The sequence below is a fragment of the Elephas maximus genome, chromosome 19 (assembly GCF_024166365.1).
Source record: "Elephas maximus indicus isolate mEleMax1 chromosome 19, mEleMax1 primary haplotype, whole genome shotgun sequence".
In the NCBI taxonomy this organism is placed as follows: Eukaryota; Metazoa; Chordata; class Mammalia; order Proboscidea; family Elephantidae; genus Elephas; species Elephas maximus.
The window spans coordinates 57,851,649-57,871,224 of NC_064837.1; the positions used below are offsets into that span (position 1 = coordinate 57,851,649).

Sequence of the window (19,576 nt, forward strand, 5' to 3'; positions counted from 1 at the left end):
CATTCAAGTTAGAAACAAACAGCAAACCAGGCATGGTAGGATTTCCTGAACTATGGAGATGTTTTTGACAATCCCATCATATCATTCTTTAATCTTATATTTTATATCTTCCCTTTTCAGTACAAAGCTTCTAAAGGGAAATGTAGTTAAGCAGACAAACAAGTGGTCAAAATTTCCAGGAAGAATAAATGTGTATTGTCCAATGATCATAAGAAAAAACTGGAGGGCCAACCCCTTGCAAGATACCATTATTTGAAACTTAAAATATTTTGGTATGAAAAAGCAGTAGTAAAGGTAAGATGGAAATCATAAGAGATAAACAAGTGGGGAATTTATGCGAAGATTGATTGGAATATTTAAAAAGCAGATAGCATGTGATTCCCAATCCTTTCCTTTAGAAATACTTAATTTTTTTCTTAAATAATTGTGACTTCAGTTTATTATAAAGGCACAAGTTTTATTATTAGGCATCAAATTATTATTTTTTTGATGTTCATTTGTTTTTATTGTACTTAAGATGAAGGTTTACAGAACAAACTAGCTTCTAATTAAAATTAGTACACATATTGTTTTGTGGCATTGGTTGCCAACCCCACAACATGTCAATACTCTCCCTTCTCGACCTTGGGTTCCCTATTACCAGCTTTCCTGTCCTCTCCTACCTTCTCATCCTCCTCCCTGGACTGGTATGTCCATTTAGTCTCTTTATGTTTTATGGGCCTCTAATCTTGGCTGAAGGGTGAATCTCAGGAGTGACTTCATTGCTGAGCTAAAACAGTGGCTGGGGACCATACTCTCAGGGTTTCTCCAGTCTTTGTCAGACCAGTAAGCCTGGTCTTTTTTTGTGTATGTATGTGAGTTCGAATTTTGTTCTACATTTTCTTCTAGCAGGACCGTTTATTGTAATTCCTGCCAGAGCAGTCAGTAGTGGTAGCTGGGCACCATCTAGCCGTTTATAAATATTTTAATTATCTAGATTTTTAGATAATAAACCCTATGGGGCAGTTCTACTTTGTCCTGTAGGGTCACTGTGAGTTGGAATCAACTCAACAGCAGTGGGTTTGGTTTTTTCGGTTTATAGCCTAAAAGTGTAGGCCTCTTTTAATTTATAACTGGTCAGAGGGAAGACAATGCACAGAGGTTTATAGATTGTTAGGTAGAAGGCAAGATCATGGACAGGAGAGTCCATGGACTGGAGAGCTAATGGAAGTGAGAATTGCTTGAAATTGTTTTGGTGATGGCAAGCACAATCTGACTAGAGTTTAAAAGTTTTAAAATTTCTCTTCACTATTGAGGTTCCAGATGGAGTTAATGACCATGAATTTATAAACCTCCCTAAAATCTCTTGGCTTTTTATATAACTTACTGATTTTTAAGCACATATATACTTTATTATTTATCCAGTGTGCTGCTATTCTGGGAGTCCCTTGTGGTTCAGTGATTAGGAGCTTGGCTGCCAACCAAAAAGATTGGCAGCTCAAATCCACCAGCCCCTCCTTGGAAACCCTGTGGGGCAGTTCTGCTCTGTCCTATAGGGGCTCTATGAGTCGGAAGTGACTCCACAGCAACGAGTTTGGTTTTTTTGGTGGTGCAAATGGTTAATGTGCTTGGCTGCTAGTTGAAAGGTTGGAGGTTCGAGTCTACCCAGAGGCATTTCAGAAGAAAGATCTAGTGATCTTCTTCCAGAAACCAGCCATTAACAACCCTCTGGAGCACAGTTCTACTCTGATACAAATGGAGTCGCCATGGATTAGAATCAGCTAGGTGGCAGCTGGAATGCTGCTGTTATTCTCTTTGTCTTGTTCTTCTTGCTTACTTTATCACACTCTTTTTAAAAGTATTTTTTGCTGTGCTCAGTTTGTAATAAATAATTTTTGAGCCTCCACTACATATTAGCTGCTCTCCTACTCAGTACTCGGTAGTGATCAAGACAAATGTGATCCCTGATCCAGTGAAGCTCCCAGTCTTTTAAGTCATTTCTTCCCACAACCACCTAATCCAGTGACTGCAGCCATGCTACAAGTCACAAGGAGGTCCTACAGAGAACAGGCCAAGTGCTGGGTTCCTAGCCATTCAGCTGCCAGAACCCAGGACCCAGGCTATGAAGCTACAGAGCCTGGGCTCGTGTGTCCAGGACAGGTAAGTGTTCAGAGCCCAGGTTCCTCAGAATGGGCACTGATACTTAGTGAAAGCCTATTGAGGCTGGGTCTCCTTTTTTTTGGCTCTGCCCAGAACTTTTCTCTGTTAAGTGAGGACAAGTGGTACCCTTATCTAGAGTGAGAATGAAGAGGGCAATGATGAAGGCAGTTCTTTTCAGTAACTACAGTATGAAGTATATGTGTTTAGTTTTAAAAATGTTTCCCAGATAGTGATCTGGCCAACTCATTATTCCCATTTTCTAGATACATTAAAAATCTAAAGTGGAAATAATGTCTACTCAGTCATTCAATATTTAACATATGTTATTGAGCAACTGCTTTGTGCTAAGCACTATTTCAGGTGCTTAGGCTATGGAAAGGGGCCCTGATGGTGCAGTTAACGTGCTCAGCTGCTAACCAAAAGATGGGCAGTTTGAACCTACCCACCAGCTCTGCAGGGAGGAAGACCTGGTGAGATCTGCTTCCGTAAAGATTACAGCCTAGAAAACCCTATGGGGCAGTTCTACTCTGTCACATGGGGAAATCAACTCCACAGCACCCAATAGCAATGACAAGGATATAGTAGTGAACAAAATAAACAGAACCCTGCCCTTATAGTAGAGGAGACAAACAATACACATTGCTGGGAGTTTAGATTTTATTCTGAGCTTGATGGGAAACCATTGGAGCATTTGATCAAGATCTGATGTTCAGGTTAGAAAGATCTGTCTAGCTTCTGTATGGAGAATTCTTTGTATAGAGGCAGGAGAGAAGCAGAGGCTAGTTGGGAGACAGTTGCAGAAGTCTGGCAAGAGATCACATGGCTTGGACGAGGGTGGTAGTGGTGAGGGTGGTGGCAGATGATCAGATTTGGGATAAACTTTGCAGACTGGATTTATCAGTGAATGTAAAATGGAGTGTGAGGGAAAGAGAACTCAAATGTGACTCAGATTTTCAACCTGAGCAGTCAGGTGAATTGTTGTGGCGGACACTAGAATTGAGTAGAGACACAAAAGAAGGTGCCAGGACCGAGTCCAGGGGTAGGCCAACAATTAGAGACGAGGAAGAGGTGGCCGAGATGGCAAAAGGAGACTGAGAAAGAGCAGCCAATGAGGTAGAAGGGGAGAAAAAAAAAAAAAAAAAGGTTTCCCAAAAGCCACATGAAGTGTTTCAGGAAAGAGCGGGTGAGTAACCAGTTGTTTTAGGTGCTGCCAAGAGAGGAAGTAAAATGTGGACCCAGAACTGACCATTGGATTTGGTGAGGTCAGTAGCAACCGCAACAAGACCAGATGCAGTAGAGTGTGGAAACAAAAGCCTGAAAGACATGGGTGGAGAAGGGAATGAGATGTGAGCAACCCTTTTGAGGAATTTTGAAAAAAAGGGAAGCAGAGAAATGGGGTGATAACTAGACGGGTATGTGGCATCAAGGGAGAGGTTTTTTTTTTTTTTTAATTCACTTCTCCACAAAGTAGCTATAGAGACCTTTTAAAAACATGTTTTTTGATAAGGATGGCCCAATCGAGAAGAAATATTGATGGTGTGGACAGTGATGGGATAATCATGAGGGCTTAATTTTTGCTTAACTTGGCAAGTGGGGATGGAATCCAGGACAGAGATGGAAGGGTTCACCTTAGATAACAGCAAAGACAGCTTATCCATCGAGCAGTAGAAAAGGCAGAGGCTGTGCAGGTACACAGGTCAGTTTGCTGATGAGGAAGACGAAGTAGTTCTCTTCTGACTACTTCTAATTATGCATTTTTTATTGCTTCTGAATGCTACATTCTTCTGTTCAAAATGATTGATGGATAATTGTGAAACATTGTGGTAGATGAAGTGATGAAAGTAAAGAGAAAGTAAAGACAAAGCCATATGTTAGAAGAGTTTATAACCTGGTTGATCTGTTTGGCCTTCTAAATTCCATAGTAGTTGGCAAACTTTGATGGTTTTTATATTTCATACACATTCAATATCCGTGACGTCCTAGATTAAGGGAAGTGCAAATTTTAAAGAACTGAGAGCATTTTAGGTAGTAGATAAAAAAAAAACATAAAGTAAAACAAGTTAAAATTAAGGTATATAGTTAAAGCATGTATTTTTCCCAAGAATTTTGAACCCCATCTAAGCGAGTGAAATCTTAGCGAATTTTCTCAATTTCTGTGGCTTGATTTGACCATCATTAAAACCGTGAAAAAAATTATTCTTGAAGCATTTGTCTGTCTGAATCCTTCCTGAGTCTTGCTTAAGATTTAAGATAAAAACACAAAAAATAAAAGCTAATTTTTCCGAAGTGTTAGAAGCTCATGGTGATTATTGTCAGTCGTCACTGGTGCTGGGCAAGTGTTGTGAAGTATTGAATGGGAAAGAACACGGCAGAGGACAGTGCTGCCTCCTGCACAGCATCCTTTATCAGCTTTCCTGCACATCATCGCTGTGCTTCCAGCCTTCAGGACTCAGTCTGTCATGAGCCTCACTCAGTAGCTTCAGTGGAGATTTGTCACTGGCCACTCATGGGTGGAGGAGCCCTGGTGGCATAACAGCTAAGTACTCAGCTACTAACTGAAGGGTCAAAGATTCGAACCCACCTGCCAGCCACCCCAGGGGAGAAAGATGTGGCAGTCTGCTTCCGTAAAAATTGTCGTTGTGTGCCATTGAATTAATTCCAACTCATAGCGACCCTAGAAGACAGTAGAATTGCCCCGTAGGGTTTTCCAGGCTGTAATCTTGGCAGGAGTACATCACCAGTTCTTTTCTCCCAGGGAGCAGCTGGTGAGTTCGAATTGCTTCCCTTTCAGTTAGCAGCCAAGTGCTTAACCATTGCGCCGCCAGGGCTAGGAAACCCTGTGGGGGCAGTTCTACTATGTCCTGTAGGGTTGCTATGAGACAGAATCTACTCAGAGGCAAGGGGTTACTCATGGTTGAAGAGAGAGGACAGAAGAAATGAAGATGCATTATATCCTGGCAGGCCGTTGAACCATCTCTAATAGCAAGTTAACCCATTGCCATTGAGTGGATTCGGACTCGTAGCAACCCCATAGGACAGAGTAGAGCTGCCTCATAGGGTTTCCAAGAAGCAGCTGGCAGATTCGAACTGCCGACCTTTTGGTTAGCAGTCAGGCTCTTAACCACTGCACCACCAGGGCTCCAATAGCAAGTTAGCACAGTAACATTAAACTTTTAAATAAAGAGGACACGAATGATTAAACTGAACTGTGAATTAATAGACTTCGTGGATGGCTCTTTTGTTTGTAAGAAACATCTAATTCTGGAGCCACATGGCCACTCACAGGTGACACATTCTCTGCTCTTGCCACATTGCCTGTTTTTTACTGTATGTTTGATGTCTTTCTGTCAAGATGTTCAGGAAGACAGACCATATTGTAGTTATTTTCTGTGCTAAAATATATTTTTGCTCTGACTCCAAAAAGTCAAAGCAGATTGTATGTCTTTAAATTTCTTTTTGTTGTGTTGTTAGGTGCCACTGAGTCAACTTCAACTCATAGCGACCCCATGTGACAGAGTGGAGCTGCTCCACGGGAATAAAAAAAACAAAAACAACCAAACCCATTGCTGTCGCGTTGATTCTGACTCAGTGATCCTGTAGGACAGAGTAGAACTGCCCCATAGGGTTTCCAAGGAGCAGCTGGTGGATTCAAACAGCCGACCTTTGGTTAGCAGCCATGTTCTTAACCACTGTGCCACCAGGGCTCCTAGCAACCCTGTAGGACAGAGTAAAACTGCCTTACAGGGCTTCCAAAGAGGGGCTGGTGAATTCAAACTGCCAACCTTTGGTTAGCAGTTGAATGCTTAACCACTGTACCACCAGGGCTTCTGGAGAGCATTAAACAAAAAACCAAACCTGTTGCCGTCGAATCAATTCCGTCTCATAGTGACCCTAAAGGACAGAGTAGAACTGGCCTATAGTGTTGCCAAGGAGTGGCTGGTGGATTTGAACTGCTGATGTTTTCATTAGCAGCCAATCTCTTAACCACCATGCCACCAGGGCTCCAAGAACTGCCCCAGAAGGCACTCTTATTTCTCATTTAAATACATTTTACATCATATAATTGCAATTTTTTTCCAAGATTCCAGCATCTTTTAGTAAGGATACAGAACCAGTCTACTGAAACTATGCTAACTTTACAGTTGATTCTGTCCCACTGAAGCTAAATTTTTGGAGCACTAGACAATTTCATAACCTATTTTTTGACATACCATGAGTAAGTACATGGAGCCCTTGTGGCACAGTGGTTAAAGTGATTGACCACTAACCAAAAGGTTGACAGTTTGAAACAATCAGCTCTGTGGGAGGAAGATGTGGCAGTATGCTTCTGCAGGGATTTAAAGCCTTGAAAGCCCTCTGAGATTGTTATGGCAGTGGATTTGGGGTTTGGTTTTGTATGTGTACTCTATTGCAGATGCAAAAAAAAAAAAAACTCAGAAACATAACCTGATGAGGATGTCTTTATCTAATTAAATGAGAAATGCCAGGGCATGATGCACCTATATTTTACTGTGGATCTTATTGCCATGAGTTTTACCACTTACGTAAAAGTAGTACTAAATTTCACCATTAAGAAGCAAACGTTTTCCATAAGGAGCCCTTAAGTAGGATGTGGGGTGATATGGATGTGTTACCTGGAAAGCCTCTTAGGAAAATCAGTCTTTTAATGGCTAACAATTTAAAGTAAAGTGCTCCTTGACTAATTTGTTGTTGTTGGGTGCTGTCAAGTCAATTCTGACTCATAGCAACCCCATGCGACAGAGTAGAACTTCTCCATAGGGTTTTCTTGGCTATCATCTTTACCGCAGCAGATGACCAGGTCTTTCTCTCATTGAAACACTGGGTGGATTCCAACTGCCAGCCTTTCAGTTAGCAGCCAAGTGCTTAGCTATTGTGCCTCCAGGACTCCTTCTATGACTAACAGTCTGATTTATATACTTATTGATAGGATACACAGTGCTTGAACTATCCTTCATCTCTATTTTTTTTTTTTAATGTAGCATGTTTACTATACCAAAACAAATGAACAAACATTGCTGTTGAGTTGATTCCAATTCATAGCCAACTTAGAGGACAGAGTAGAACTGCCCCATAGGGTTTCCAAGGAGCAGCTGGTGGATTTGAACTGCTGACATTTTGGTTAGCAGCCATAGCTCTTAACCACTGTGCCAGCAGGACACCTTGTTAACTATAGTTTGTGTTTTTAGTAGATAGTGATCTTCCATGACTACTGTTGATAGGGTTCACAGTGCTTAAACTGTCCTTCATCTCTATTTTTTTAAAAAATGTAGCATGTTACAGTAGTTTCTGTTTATAGTAGGTAGTGGTCTTCCATAACTCTTCCAGTCGCATTTTTCTGAGGTGGAGATGCTAGAACTGCCTTGGCATAGTACTGAGGAGAGGTCAAAAGTCTCCAGAAGATGAGAATATTAGAATGGTTTTGTTACTTTAGACCGGAGAACCACCACCTGGGAGGCCTGGAGGATGTACCCATCACTGAAGTACTGAGGAATGCACTAGTGATTAGGGCATTAACACCTCTGAGATGCTACACTTGACTTCTTCTGCAGGCCAGGGCTGACCGTATGAGGTGGTAGTGTTTCAAAATGGCAGACATCGAGTGGAGGCACTTAACTGTCATATTCAAGGTGGAAGTAATTACTGTAGTGGCAACGAGGCAAGACTGGCAGTCAAGGTTTCTTGTCCTGCAGGGATCTGTGGTGAGAGTGAATAGAGCATGGTGCTTTGAGGGATATGATAGCCATCTAGGGTGCTACTTGACTTGTACAACATCAAAAAAGAGTCAAGAGTTAATGAGTGAGATTTAGATAATTTTCCACTTAAGGGAAACTCATGGTTGTTCTTCAAGTTTTCAGACTTTAGTTCACAGACCTGAAACCCATGTTTGAAAGGGATCAGGTCCCTTAATAAAGGATTTTGCAGTGCCAGCACAGTAGTCCCCTAAAGCTGTTGCCATTTGACATGTTTAAGTACACACAAAGAAGAAAGGAAAAATTCTACCCAGATCTTATCTCCCAGAAATGACTATTGTCTACAAGAGATAGATTAAGTAGATAGATAAGTAAATATATAGACAAAAGTATTTTTTTAGAAACAGAACTATGCTATTTTTGCCATTTATTATTAAAATATTTAATTTTATGTGAAATTAGTTGAAAGTAAAGAAACAATGGGCTCAAAAATAGAAATGATTGTGAGGGTGGCACAGGACCAGGCAGTGTTTTGTTCTTTTATACATAATATCACTCTGAGTTGGAGCCAACTTGACGGCACCTAACAACAACAACAACAAAGAAACAAAGGAAACTGAAGGAGTTTCTGAAGTTAAAAAGTTTCTTCATATGAAACATGATTTTTTAGAAAGTTAAATAAAGATTTAAAAAACACATTGAGGTTAGAGTCATTTTTAAATTTCATGGTTCAATTTAGATAGCATTAATTTACTCCCTAACTTTAAAAAGTGAGGAAATTAGCATGCTTCTACTTCCTTCCACCCACCCCACCACTCTAGTTTATCAGTCATAGTGTAGGCATACCTCATGTTATTGCTCTTCGTTTTTTACAAATTGAAGGGTTGTGATAACTCTGTGTTGAGTGCCATTTCATCAATAGCATGTGCTCCCTTTGTGTCTCTGAATCACATTTTGGCAATTCTTGCAATATTTCACACTTTTTCATTGTTATTATATCGGTTATGGTGGTCTGTGATCAGTGATATTTAATGTTACTATTTTAATTGTTTTGGGGCACCACGAACTGTGCCGATAAAAGACAGTGAACTTAATTGATAAATGTGTGTGTTCTGACTGCTCTACCAACTGGCTGTTCCCCTGTCTCTCTCCCAGTCCTCTGGCCTCCCTATTCCCTGAGACGTGACAGTATTGAAATTAGGCCGATCACTAATCCCTACAATGGCCTCTAAGTGTTCAAGTGAAAGGAAGAATCTCATGTCTCTTACTTTAAATCAAAAGCTAGAAATGATTAAGCTTAGTGAGAAAGGCATGTTGAAAGCCAGTACAGGCGGAAAGCTAGGCCTCTTGCACCAAACAGTTAGCCAGGTTGTGAATGCAAAGGAAAAGCTTTTGAAGGAAATTTAAAGTGCTATTCCAGTGAATACATGAATAATAAGAAAGTGAAACAGCCTTATTGCTGATATGGAGAAAGTTTTAGTGGTCTGGATAGACGATCAAACCAGCCACAACATTCCCTTAAGCCAAAGCCTAATCCAGAGCAAGGCCCTAACTCTCTTCAATTCTATGAAGGCTGAAAGAGGTGAGGAATCTACTGATAAAAAGTTTGAAGCTAGCAGAGTTTGGTTCATGAGGGTTAAGGAAAGAAGCTGTCTTCGTAACATAAAATTGCAAAATGAAGCAGCAAATAATGATGTAGAAGCTGCAGCAAGTTATCCAGAAGATCTTGCTAAGATAATTGATGAAGGTAGCTACACTAAACAACAAATTTTCAGTGTAGAGGAAACAGCCTTATATTGGACAAAGATGCCATTTAGGAATTTCATAGCTAGAGAAGAGAAGTCAGTTCCTGGCTTCAGAGTTTCAAATGACAGGCTGACTCTCTCGTTAGGGGCTAATGCAGCTGGCAAGTTTAAGTTGAATCTATTGCTCATTTACCATTCCAAAAATCCTAGGGCCCTTAAGTCTACTCTGCCTGTGCTCTATAAATGAAACAACAAAGCCTTGATGAGAGCACATCTCTTTACAACATGGTTTACTGAATATTTTAAGCCCACTGTTGAGACCTACTGTTCAGAAAAAAAGATTCCTTTCAAAATATTACTGCTTATTCACAATGCACCTGGTCACCCAAAGGCTCTGGTGGAGATGTACAAGGGAATTAATGTTTTCACAAAGCATCCATTCTGCAGTCCATGGATCAAGGAGTAATTTCAACTTTCAGGTCATATTATATAAGAAATACATTTTTGTAAAGTGAGATTTCATCAATAATAGTTTTTTCAAGAAGGGCTTATAGTAGCTGTATTCACTGCATTTTTATATGCTGGAATCACTATTTGTTCCCTTATTTTTGAATGATAGGTTGGCTAGGCTTAAAATTCTTTGGTCATCTTTTTTTTTCCCTGAAGCTTTGTACATGTTGTCCCAGTGTCTTTTGGCACTAAATGTTGATCTTAGATTCTCTAGTCATCTCTTGGTTGCCTGAATTTTATGCTCAAGTGCCTTATTTTTTTTTTTTCCAGGAGTGATTTAGGTATTAATATTCCTTGAGTTCTTCCATGTTTGAGCTTAGTTTAGTATTTCTAAGTCATTCTTTTCCTCAGTCTGAATCAATTTTTCTTGGTATACAATGTTCCTTTTTCAGCAGTGTTTACTCAGCTCATTGTTTCTCATTTAGAGTATATTTTCTGGTGGAGTTAATTTGGCCATCAGTTAATTCTATTGTTTATTTCCTTGTCTTTGAGTTCTTTTATTGCACTCATGTTCTTATTAAGTTCTCCTATGACTCCTGCAACTCCAGTTGTCTGCTTTTTAAGGTATATTTTCTTTCCCTCCAGAATGATGGGTGGTCCTCTCCCTTCTTCCCTTCCTCTTTTCCTTCCTCCTTCCCATCCCCCTGCTTTGCTAATAAGTTCATCTCTTTTTTGTATCTTTTGATGAAGTATTTTTATAGCTGTCTAGGCACTTGTCCTTCATCTTGTTTGGCCTAAAGTGAGCAGCTCTGTGCAAACCTACTACACCCTCTCCTCACTTACTGACATGGTTAGATTCCAAAGACTAGGTCATTAATGTGAAATTGGTGTTATGCAAAAATGGAAGATGACCACATATTATGTGAGATGCATATGCCCCTCTGTACCCTGGTGGTGGAATTGGTGAGATGCATATGTCCCCCTGGACTCTGGAGGTACGTTGGGTATACTGCATTTCGTGCTGGTGCCTGAAAATGATAGTATTCCTGTGAACATGGAATCCTTGTGAGAATGTAACTTCCAAATAACACACAAGAGCCCAGAAGTATACTTACGAGACTTACCTTGCTGTACAAAAGCCAAAAGAGAAAGAAGTTTTGCACAATCACACCTCTAAGATGTACCACCTCATACAATACCCTATAAAAACAGTAATTTGTGGCACACGCCTGTTTTGTCCATTTCAAACAGTTACACAGGTCCTCACCTGGCTGTAGCAAGTACTGTCAGTGGGCCAGGATCTTCCCAATAAACCTGAGATGTGGAAAATGTAGGTGCGTGCTATATGTCTCATTGGCCATGTTAACGCAAAAAAAAGTAGATTTTTTTTTACTGTTCTCATAAATGCAAAATGTGAGATAATGACGTAGTTAATAAGTGAGGAGAAGGTGGATTTGTTCTGATATAACAAACGTGAATCCTCTTTGACTCCTTTTCTGTCTTTATTTTCAGTCTTCCTCTTAATTTCAGTTTGAAGGAATAAGTACTTTGCCGCATTTACTTTTCTATAGCCTGAGATTAAGATAGGGATAGGGGAGGAGAGCAGCCTGTTTTAGAGAAACTGATACCTGGCCTGTCTTCTAACATTTTATTAATGTCTTGCACCAGGACTTCCTCTAGATATTGGAGAGTGTTTTCTTTTTTTATGGGACCTCTGAGGCCTATGCTTCTATCAGAGGCAATTTCAGAATCTTCTGTTCCTTTGCTGTCTTATGAAATCTGTGGACTTATTTCTCTTTGTTTGGTTGCTGCCAGTGAATGTTATCTTGTTTTTTATTCCCCCGTTTTTGGTGGTGTTCTTTTCACAATTTTCAGCTTCCCTTGCTACCTTTATCCAGAAGTTCCAGTGGCACGTGTATTCAGTACAGAGAACAGATTGCTGTGCTGTTGTTAGCTGCCATCGAATTGGTTCCAACTCACAGCAACCTTATGCACAACAGAATGAAACACTGCCCAGTCCTGCGCCATCTTTACAATCATTGTTATGCTTGAGCTCATTGTTGTAGCCACTGTGTCAGTCCACCTCGTTGAGGTTCTCCCTCTTTTCCGCTGACGCTGTACTTTGCCAAGCATGATGTCCTTCTCCAGGGACTGATCCTTCCTGACAACATATCCAAAGTATGTAAGACGCAGTCTTGCCATCCTTGCTTCTAAGGAGCATTCTTGCTGTACTTCCTCCAAGACAGATTTGTTTGTTCTTTTGGCAGTCCATGGTATATTCAATATTCTTTGCCAGCACCACAATTCATAGGCGTGAGTTCTTCTCTGGTCATCCTTATTCATTGTCCAGCTTTCACATGCATATGATGTGATTGAAAATACCATGGCTTGGGTCAGGCACACCTTAGTCTTCAAGGTGACATCTTTGCTTTTCAATACTATAAAGAGGTCCTTTGCAGTAGGTTTACCCAATGCAATGTGTCATTGGATTTCTTGACTGCTGCTTCTGTGGGTGTTGATTGTGGATCCAAGTAAAATGAAATCCTTGACAACTTAAATCTTTTCTTATTTATCATGATGTTGCTTGTTGGTCCAGTTGTGAGGATTTTTGTTTTATGTTGATGTGTAATCCATACTGAAGGCTGTTGTCCCTTGTCTTCATTAGTAAGTACTTCAAGTCTTCTTCACTTTCAGCAAGCAAGGTTGTGTCATCTGCGTAATGCAGGTTGTTAATGAGTCTTCCTCCAATCCTGATGCCCTGTTCTTTTTCATATAGTCCAGCTTCTTGTATTATTTGCATACAGATTGAGTAAGTATGGTGAAAGGATACAACCCTGATGCACACTTTTCCTGACTTTAAACCAATCAATATCCCCTTGTTCTGTCCAAACAACTGCCTCTTGATCTATATAAAGGTTCCTCATGAGCACAATTAAGTGTTCTGGAATTCCCATTCTTCGCAACGTTATCCATAGTTTGTTATGATCCACACAGTTGAATGCCTTTGCATAGTCAATAAAACACAGGTAAACACCCTTCTGGTCTTACTGCTTTTAGCCAGGATCCATCTGACATCAGCAGTGATAGCCCTGGGTCCATGCCCTCTTCTGAAGCCAGCCTGAATTTCTGGCCGTTCCCTGTCGACATACTGCTGCAGCCATTTTTGAATGATCTTCAGCAGAATTTTGCTTGTGTATGATATTAATGATATTGTTCCATAATTTCCACATTTGGTTGGATCACCTTTCCTGGGAATAGGCATAAATATGGATCTCTTCCAGTCAGTTGGCCAGGAAGCTGTCTTTCACATTTCTTGGCATAGACGTGAGCACCTCCAGTGCTGCATCCATTTGTTGAAACATCTCAATTGATATTCCATCAATTACTGGAGCTGTGTTTTTCACCAATGACTACAGAGCAGCTTGGACTTCTTCCTTCAGTACTATCGGTTCCTGATCATATGCTGCCTCTTGAAATGGTTGAACGTCGACTAATTCTTTTTGATCTGATGACTCTGTGTATTCCTTCCACCTTCTTTTGATGCTTCCTGTGTCGTTTAATATTTTCCCCATAGGATCCTTCAGTAGTGCAACTCGAGGCTTGGATTTTTTCCTCACTTTTAGCTTGAGAAGTGCTGAGCGCGTTCTTCCTTTTTGGTTTTTTATCTCCAGCTCTTTGCGTATGTCATTATAATACTGTACTGTTTACAACAAAGTAAAGATTGCCATGTAATACAGTTAATCTCCTATCACTGAAACCATTCTCCCAGTAGCTGAATGACCATCTGTCGGGATGTTATATGGAGTATTCCTGGATTAAGATTAATTTTATACTAGATAATCTGTAAATTCCTCCAAACTCTTAAGATTTCATATTTCTATTCACTTGAAATGAAAGCATTCGTCATTGAGTTGTAGGAATGATCTAATGGTAGGCTTCCTAACAGTAAACATGTCCTTTCTTCCTTCTTTCCTAGCCAGAGGATAGGACCTCTCTCCCCACTTCCAATGGCTTTAATCCATTCTTATACCAGGTTTATGGAAAACAGATTTTGTTACATTTGGTTACATTTGAAATCATTTTAGTTAGTATTTTGTACCATAATTTATCCTTTTAATACCTTGTAGCACATCCTATCACTTATATAACTTGTATTTCTGGTATTGAAGTTTCTGACAGTGAAGCATGTTATTGAGCTAATGTTAGTCTTCCTTGTATAGTCTATGGAGAGGTAATGATTTTTTCCATCCCTCTTGTATATTTCTTTATAATATTACTAAACGGTGTTCAGGCCATATTTTGCTAGCGCTGATTTCACTATAAAACAACTACCAGGCCTAAAACTATGTATTCCAAGACTTCCTTTGCAGTTGGATGTCTAGCAGCTCCATCTTGGGCTTTCTCAGGGCCTGGAATGTACTCTTGCCCTTGGGCGTCTAACTGGAAAACTCAGTTGGAATGAGGACATCATTTCAGTCTGTGGATGATTTAGGCTGTGACAGGGACCTGCCACTTTCAGGGATCAATTAACTTTACTCTTGAGCTCCAGGTTCAAAGTTGTAGGGGTGGAGGAGGACCTTTATTCATCTCCTGTTTTGACCTACAAAAATGTCAGTTTCCTGTGGGCCAACCTAACAGTTCCTAGGCTCTAAAGACATTTTCTCACCGAAATTCCAGCCACCATGCCCTCAAGTCCTAGCATCTCAGAATACTACCAGATGCTTGCACAGGACAGCTAATCACTTCCATTTTCCCTGAAAGACATACCATTCTGTTTTAATACGTGTAGAGTAGGCACATCCCTAGTATAGTTATCTGGCTTACAGGTCAGTGCTTTTGTAATTAGGCATCTTGAAGGCTACCCTCCTGTGTTACAAGGAACTCTTTAGATGGTCTGAATTAAGCAGGGTCTTTGGGATGGTGCATCCCATTTCCCCGCTAGAGCGTATTGTGGGTTCTTGAGCACCTTGACTTAGAGGCATCATAGACCACTTAATATTCATCCTTGTGAATGCTGCATGCTTTTACATCCTCCATATTATCCATAATTTTCCACCTGATGATTGCAGTTAACACCATTAGACATTATTGTTGGTCAAAAAAGGTGTAGTAGTACAAGGTAAAGAAGTTATGCTACTTCATGTTACCTTTGAGATGTGCCCACGAGGACCAAACTGAAAAGTCCAAAGGATTATTTTAACGTTGCCTTTTTACATGGAAGAGGCCAGGGACCAGTAAAACCTTGGATTTTAACACAGACCCACGTCCATGATGACCTTTGTGGTCATGAGTACCATCATCAAGATGCTTCCAGAGCATTCGGGTTTTTCCTCTGAATACTTCCATTTGTCCTGAGAAAACACCTCTGCCAGAAGATGCTGACGGTGAAGAAACCTGGGCAAAGGCCAGAAAGGACCCATAACATCTTGAAGTTGGCCCAGAAGTGCTGGACTAGGCAGATAAGCTTGAGCTCTTTCACTTTAAAAGGCTTCTGTTGCTCACTATCTAACAACCTTGAGATTAAACTAGAGCACTGAGCAATAGGCCTTGGCAGAATAACAAACTAATAATAGTTTATAAACATCTATCTTTAGGTTTGGAAGTCCATTATCATGATTTCATTTTCCTTATATTTAAAAACAAATACACTGGAATTTGGCCAAGGTCATCAATCAGTCTATCAGAACACCTCAAACAACTCAGAGAAAGTTACTGTGGAAGTGTATTATTACTAGAGCCTATAATGAGGCAACGTCATTACTTATGATTTTACTGCTAGTTCTAGTCATGTGTCTTTTCTCGGGAGGAAAATTCTGTAATTCTTCTGCCTCTGTTATTTGTGGTTACTTTTGGTCAGTTGGTTACTTTTCCTTAGCACTGTGAAATATTTTACTTTCTGTCAGTTTAAATTGTGTCTATTCTCCCAATTTTTCTGAGGCTGTTGAGATCTCAGTAGAACTTTCTGCCTCGTTCTACTTCTCTTCAGTGTCTTACTCAAATCATTTTAACCAAAATTTATAATTTTATTATAATAATGCTTGGTAGTATAACCCTGAGTAGGAATACGAATAGGCCCAAGAAATAAAAATCTTCCAACTCAATAATTTATACACCAGCTACCTGAAAAAAAAAATGTCGTAGTATCAATACAATTTAAAATTCTCTTTTAACAGATTATAGTTGTGTGAATCGTGGAATAAAACATCGATTTTAAATAATCAAAGAAAATTTCTGTATTGCCTGGTATAGTATATTAGAAGAACATTTTTATTTTACTTTTTTCCTGTGTATTGCGAACAGTGGAATAATGTGAGAATAAAGACACCTAAGTGTTAAATAAGCGTTAATTCACTACACTACCACTTTGTTCTTAGATGCAAAATAAATGTTTCCATATTGCTTTATACATTATTTGGTTCTGTTAAGTGTAAGTATTCAAGAGCTTAGTTTACTTTCTTCATCTCCATAATGTAAGAAAAGTGTGAATGGTCAGAAATTTATTTTTTATTTTCCAATTCATTAAGAAAATCACAGTAAGAGAACCTTTTGAAACCTATTTTCTAAAGCAAATTTAATGCATGTTTTAGGGTTCTTGATTTGAAATGAGGGGGTGAGAATTTCAAATTTGAAAAGAAAACCACTTCTGAAATGTAATGCAGCCTGCACGCCAGGAGAAATGAATGCTATAGCTTTAAGATAAGGTAGTCTGGTGAGTCATTGCAGGAAACAAGATCGATTTGGAGCAGGCTCCTACTGTTAGCTTTTTTGAAGATGGATTCTCACGCTGAAAAATAATGCAACATATTCTAGATAACGGCAGTTTTTTGCCCCGAAATCCACCAAAACTGAAGAAAAATCCAAGTGACTGTTCTTAGCAGCTGTGTGGCCTGGAGTTCACTGGGGAAGCTGGCTTCCTGCAGTCCCCTATTCATCACCTGCTTCAAAGACAGCCTGGCTGGCTATAGTTTGCAGGCCAGGTAGGGTGCCATTGTGCACAGTCTGGGAGGATTAGTATCAAAGCTGCGGCAACCAGGCCCTTGGTCTCAGGCTGCCATTCAGTCTAGCAGGGAGAGGCTAAGACTGGCCAAGGTCACAGTCTCCAGTGTGGAGTGGACTGGGAAAGGATCCTGAGAATAGAATGCTTTTTATGAAATCATGGCGCAAGCTTGCAGCACAGCAGGTGCCCTTCTGCAATACATAACATCTGTTGATGTTGGTATACCGTAGCTGACAACGAGATAATAGACCTTTGAAATTTATCATTTCATTTTTAAAAACACAACTGTATCTACAATAATCCAGATGTGTATTTAGCTCAGATCTTTTTCTTGAAAATTATAAAGAAAACTGACCGATGTAATTGCTGCTCTTTACATGTATATATTTAAGCAAAAAGCAAAGCGTACTGACGATTAACCATTTATAGCCATGCTGATCAGTAATACCCAGATTGTTGGGGAGGAAATACCTAGCATTCATCATAAATTTTTTCCACATTCAGACATTTGTGTCAACAGATTATAGAAGGATTTACTGACTATGCCCACCTTCTTTGAATATTAGAAGGTTTGGCTGAAATCCCCCCAAAATGTGAGTCCTTCAAGGGTGAGGTAATAATGACACAAAAATAAAAATTTCCAACTTGGACAAATTAGAGAAAAATTAAGCTGTACATGAGTTGTCATGACGACAAGGATGTTCTGTTGATGAACTGTCCTCCTCATTGTCCAATCAGATAGTAGAGCTGAAGCTGGAGCGTGAGCAGGAGAAGACGCACCTATTACAGCAGCATAACGCAGAGAAGGATAGCCTAGTCCGAGACCATGAACGGGAAATTGAAAACCTGGAAAAACAGCTTCGCGCTGTCAGTGTGGAGCACGAAAATCAAATTCAAGAGTTGAAGAAACGAGATGCACAGGTAATTATCAATAGTATTTGATAAAACGGGTATCTATTTTTTAAAAAAGTCATCAGCATTTAATGTTTTCTTATTGATGCACGCTGTTTGATCATTTGTAAAACTGACATATAAATGTGATTTTTTTTGTTTTCTCCCCCCCACCACCTCCGTTTTGGGGATGAATAAGGCTTTAACTAGAAAAACCACAGGTAGCCAGATTAAAAATCCCATGGCGCGCTATAACTTGGCCTCTTTTTTATAATCTTGTCTCAGTTCCTTTCATGATGGATTTTTTTTTTTTTTTTTTAAGGTATCTAAGATGCCCCTTACCCCTCCCCTCAGCCTTAGCAAATCCCTATGAAATATATCAGGGCTCTCCCTGCTTTTTGTTTTAATCTCGGCAGGTAATAAAGCATGTGTTTTAATATTTGCTTTTCCTTCATAGTATGGCTTTTTTCCCTTAGACTCTATAGTTGATTAGATCACTCAGATGGTAATTGATAGAAATGACTTCAGAGAAGGACTCTTTCCCATCAGGTCTGTTGTTTTTTGCTACACGCACATACACACCCTCTTAGCCTCCATCTCTGTAGTCCCTGTTGGAAGCCATTTGGCAGAATAACCTCCAGCTGTGGTAGCATTTGACTCTTCAAACTTATGGATGAAATGTGCACTGTCAGCATGGAAAATTATCTTTATAAATTTCAGATGAAAAAAAATCTTACTGGGTGTGTATCTCTGTGGTACAATACATTCTTTAGGGTATGTATAATCAAAGGCCTTTAGTGTGTCCTCTTGAGGAGATTGCTGTGAAATTTTATTAGAAAAAGATTTAAGAGGAATTGATAACAATAAAAAGATAATTTTCTTTCCCAATAAAACCCTATCAGATACTAGGTCTAAACACCTCTTTTTCCATTGAAATCAAACCAGACTCTCTACACCACCTCTAAGTTTCTTCCCCTAGGTGTCCTTCCTTCTAAAATAGTGTCATTTTCAAGCAACAAAATAAGCCTTCTATTTGTTGTGATATGTATTTAAACGATTTAACATTGTCTAAACATAAAAATACTCCCAATTTAATAGGATGTTAATTCTTCGAGTGGAGAGCAGGAGGCGGTAAGGGAAAGAACAGGGATTGACTATTTTTAATTTGACCTTGAGTTGTCTTGTACTTTCTGAGAATAACTGGAACAATATAAATATACTCAGTACATGTTGTTTTTTAATTTTTTATCAACAATATTCATTTATAGGAAAACCATTGTCAATTTGTTTTATGGTGGTTTTCTAACTACACAGGTAGTCGTTGCAGTGGCCACGGAACCAGAATTTTCAGGTGGTTCCTGCTAGATTAACATGTCTTACACTTTTGCCGTCAACCTTTTTAAAGCCTTTATAAAATATATGCTAGTCTTTTTGATGTTTAACCATACATTTTATTAAGAATCTTTTCAAACTTATTTTCCCTCAAACATGATGTTAAACCTTACCATTGTCTTCTACAATATGGGATTTGGGTTCTGAATCACTGTAGGGTCTGTGTGCATAGAGGAATTCAAGAACTGATACAATAAAATACATTAATTTACATAACATGCTACTACTTTGGCACAGTTGTGAAAAAGCTG

At 39.5% G+C, this 19,576-nt stretch overlaps 1 protein-coding gene across 13 annotated transcripts in view; it reads left to right on the forward strand.

Moving 5' to 3' along the window:
* The window catches only part of CEP112 (centrosomal protein 112), a 470,205-nt gene that overhangs the window by 186,661 nt on the left and 263,968 nt on the right, over positions 1-19,576 (forward strand). For all 13 annotated transcript variants that reach the window (XM_049859721.1, XM_049859720.1, XM_049859713.1 and 10 more), the window contains one exon: positions 17,781-17,963. In XM_049859721.1, the coding sequence (XP_049715678.1) occupies positions 17,781-17,963 (183 nt within the window). The remainder of the gene's footprint in view (positions 1-17,780; positions 17,964-19,576) is intronic.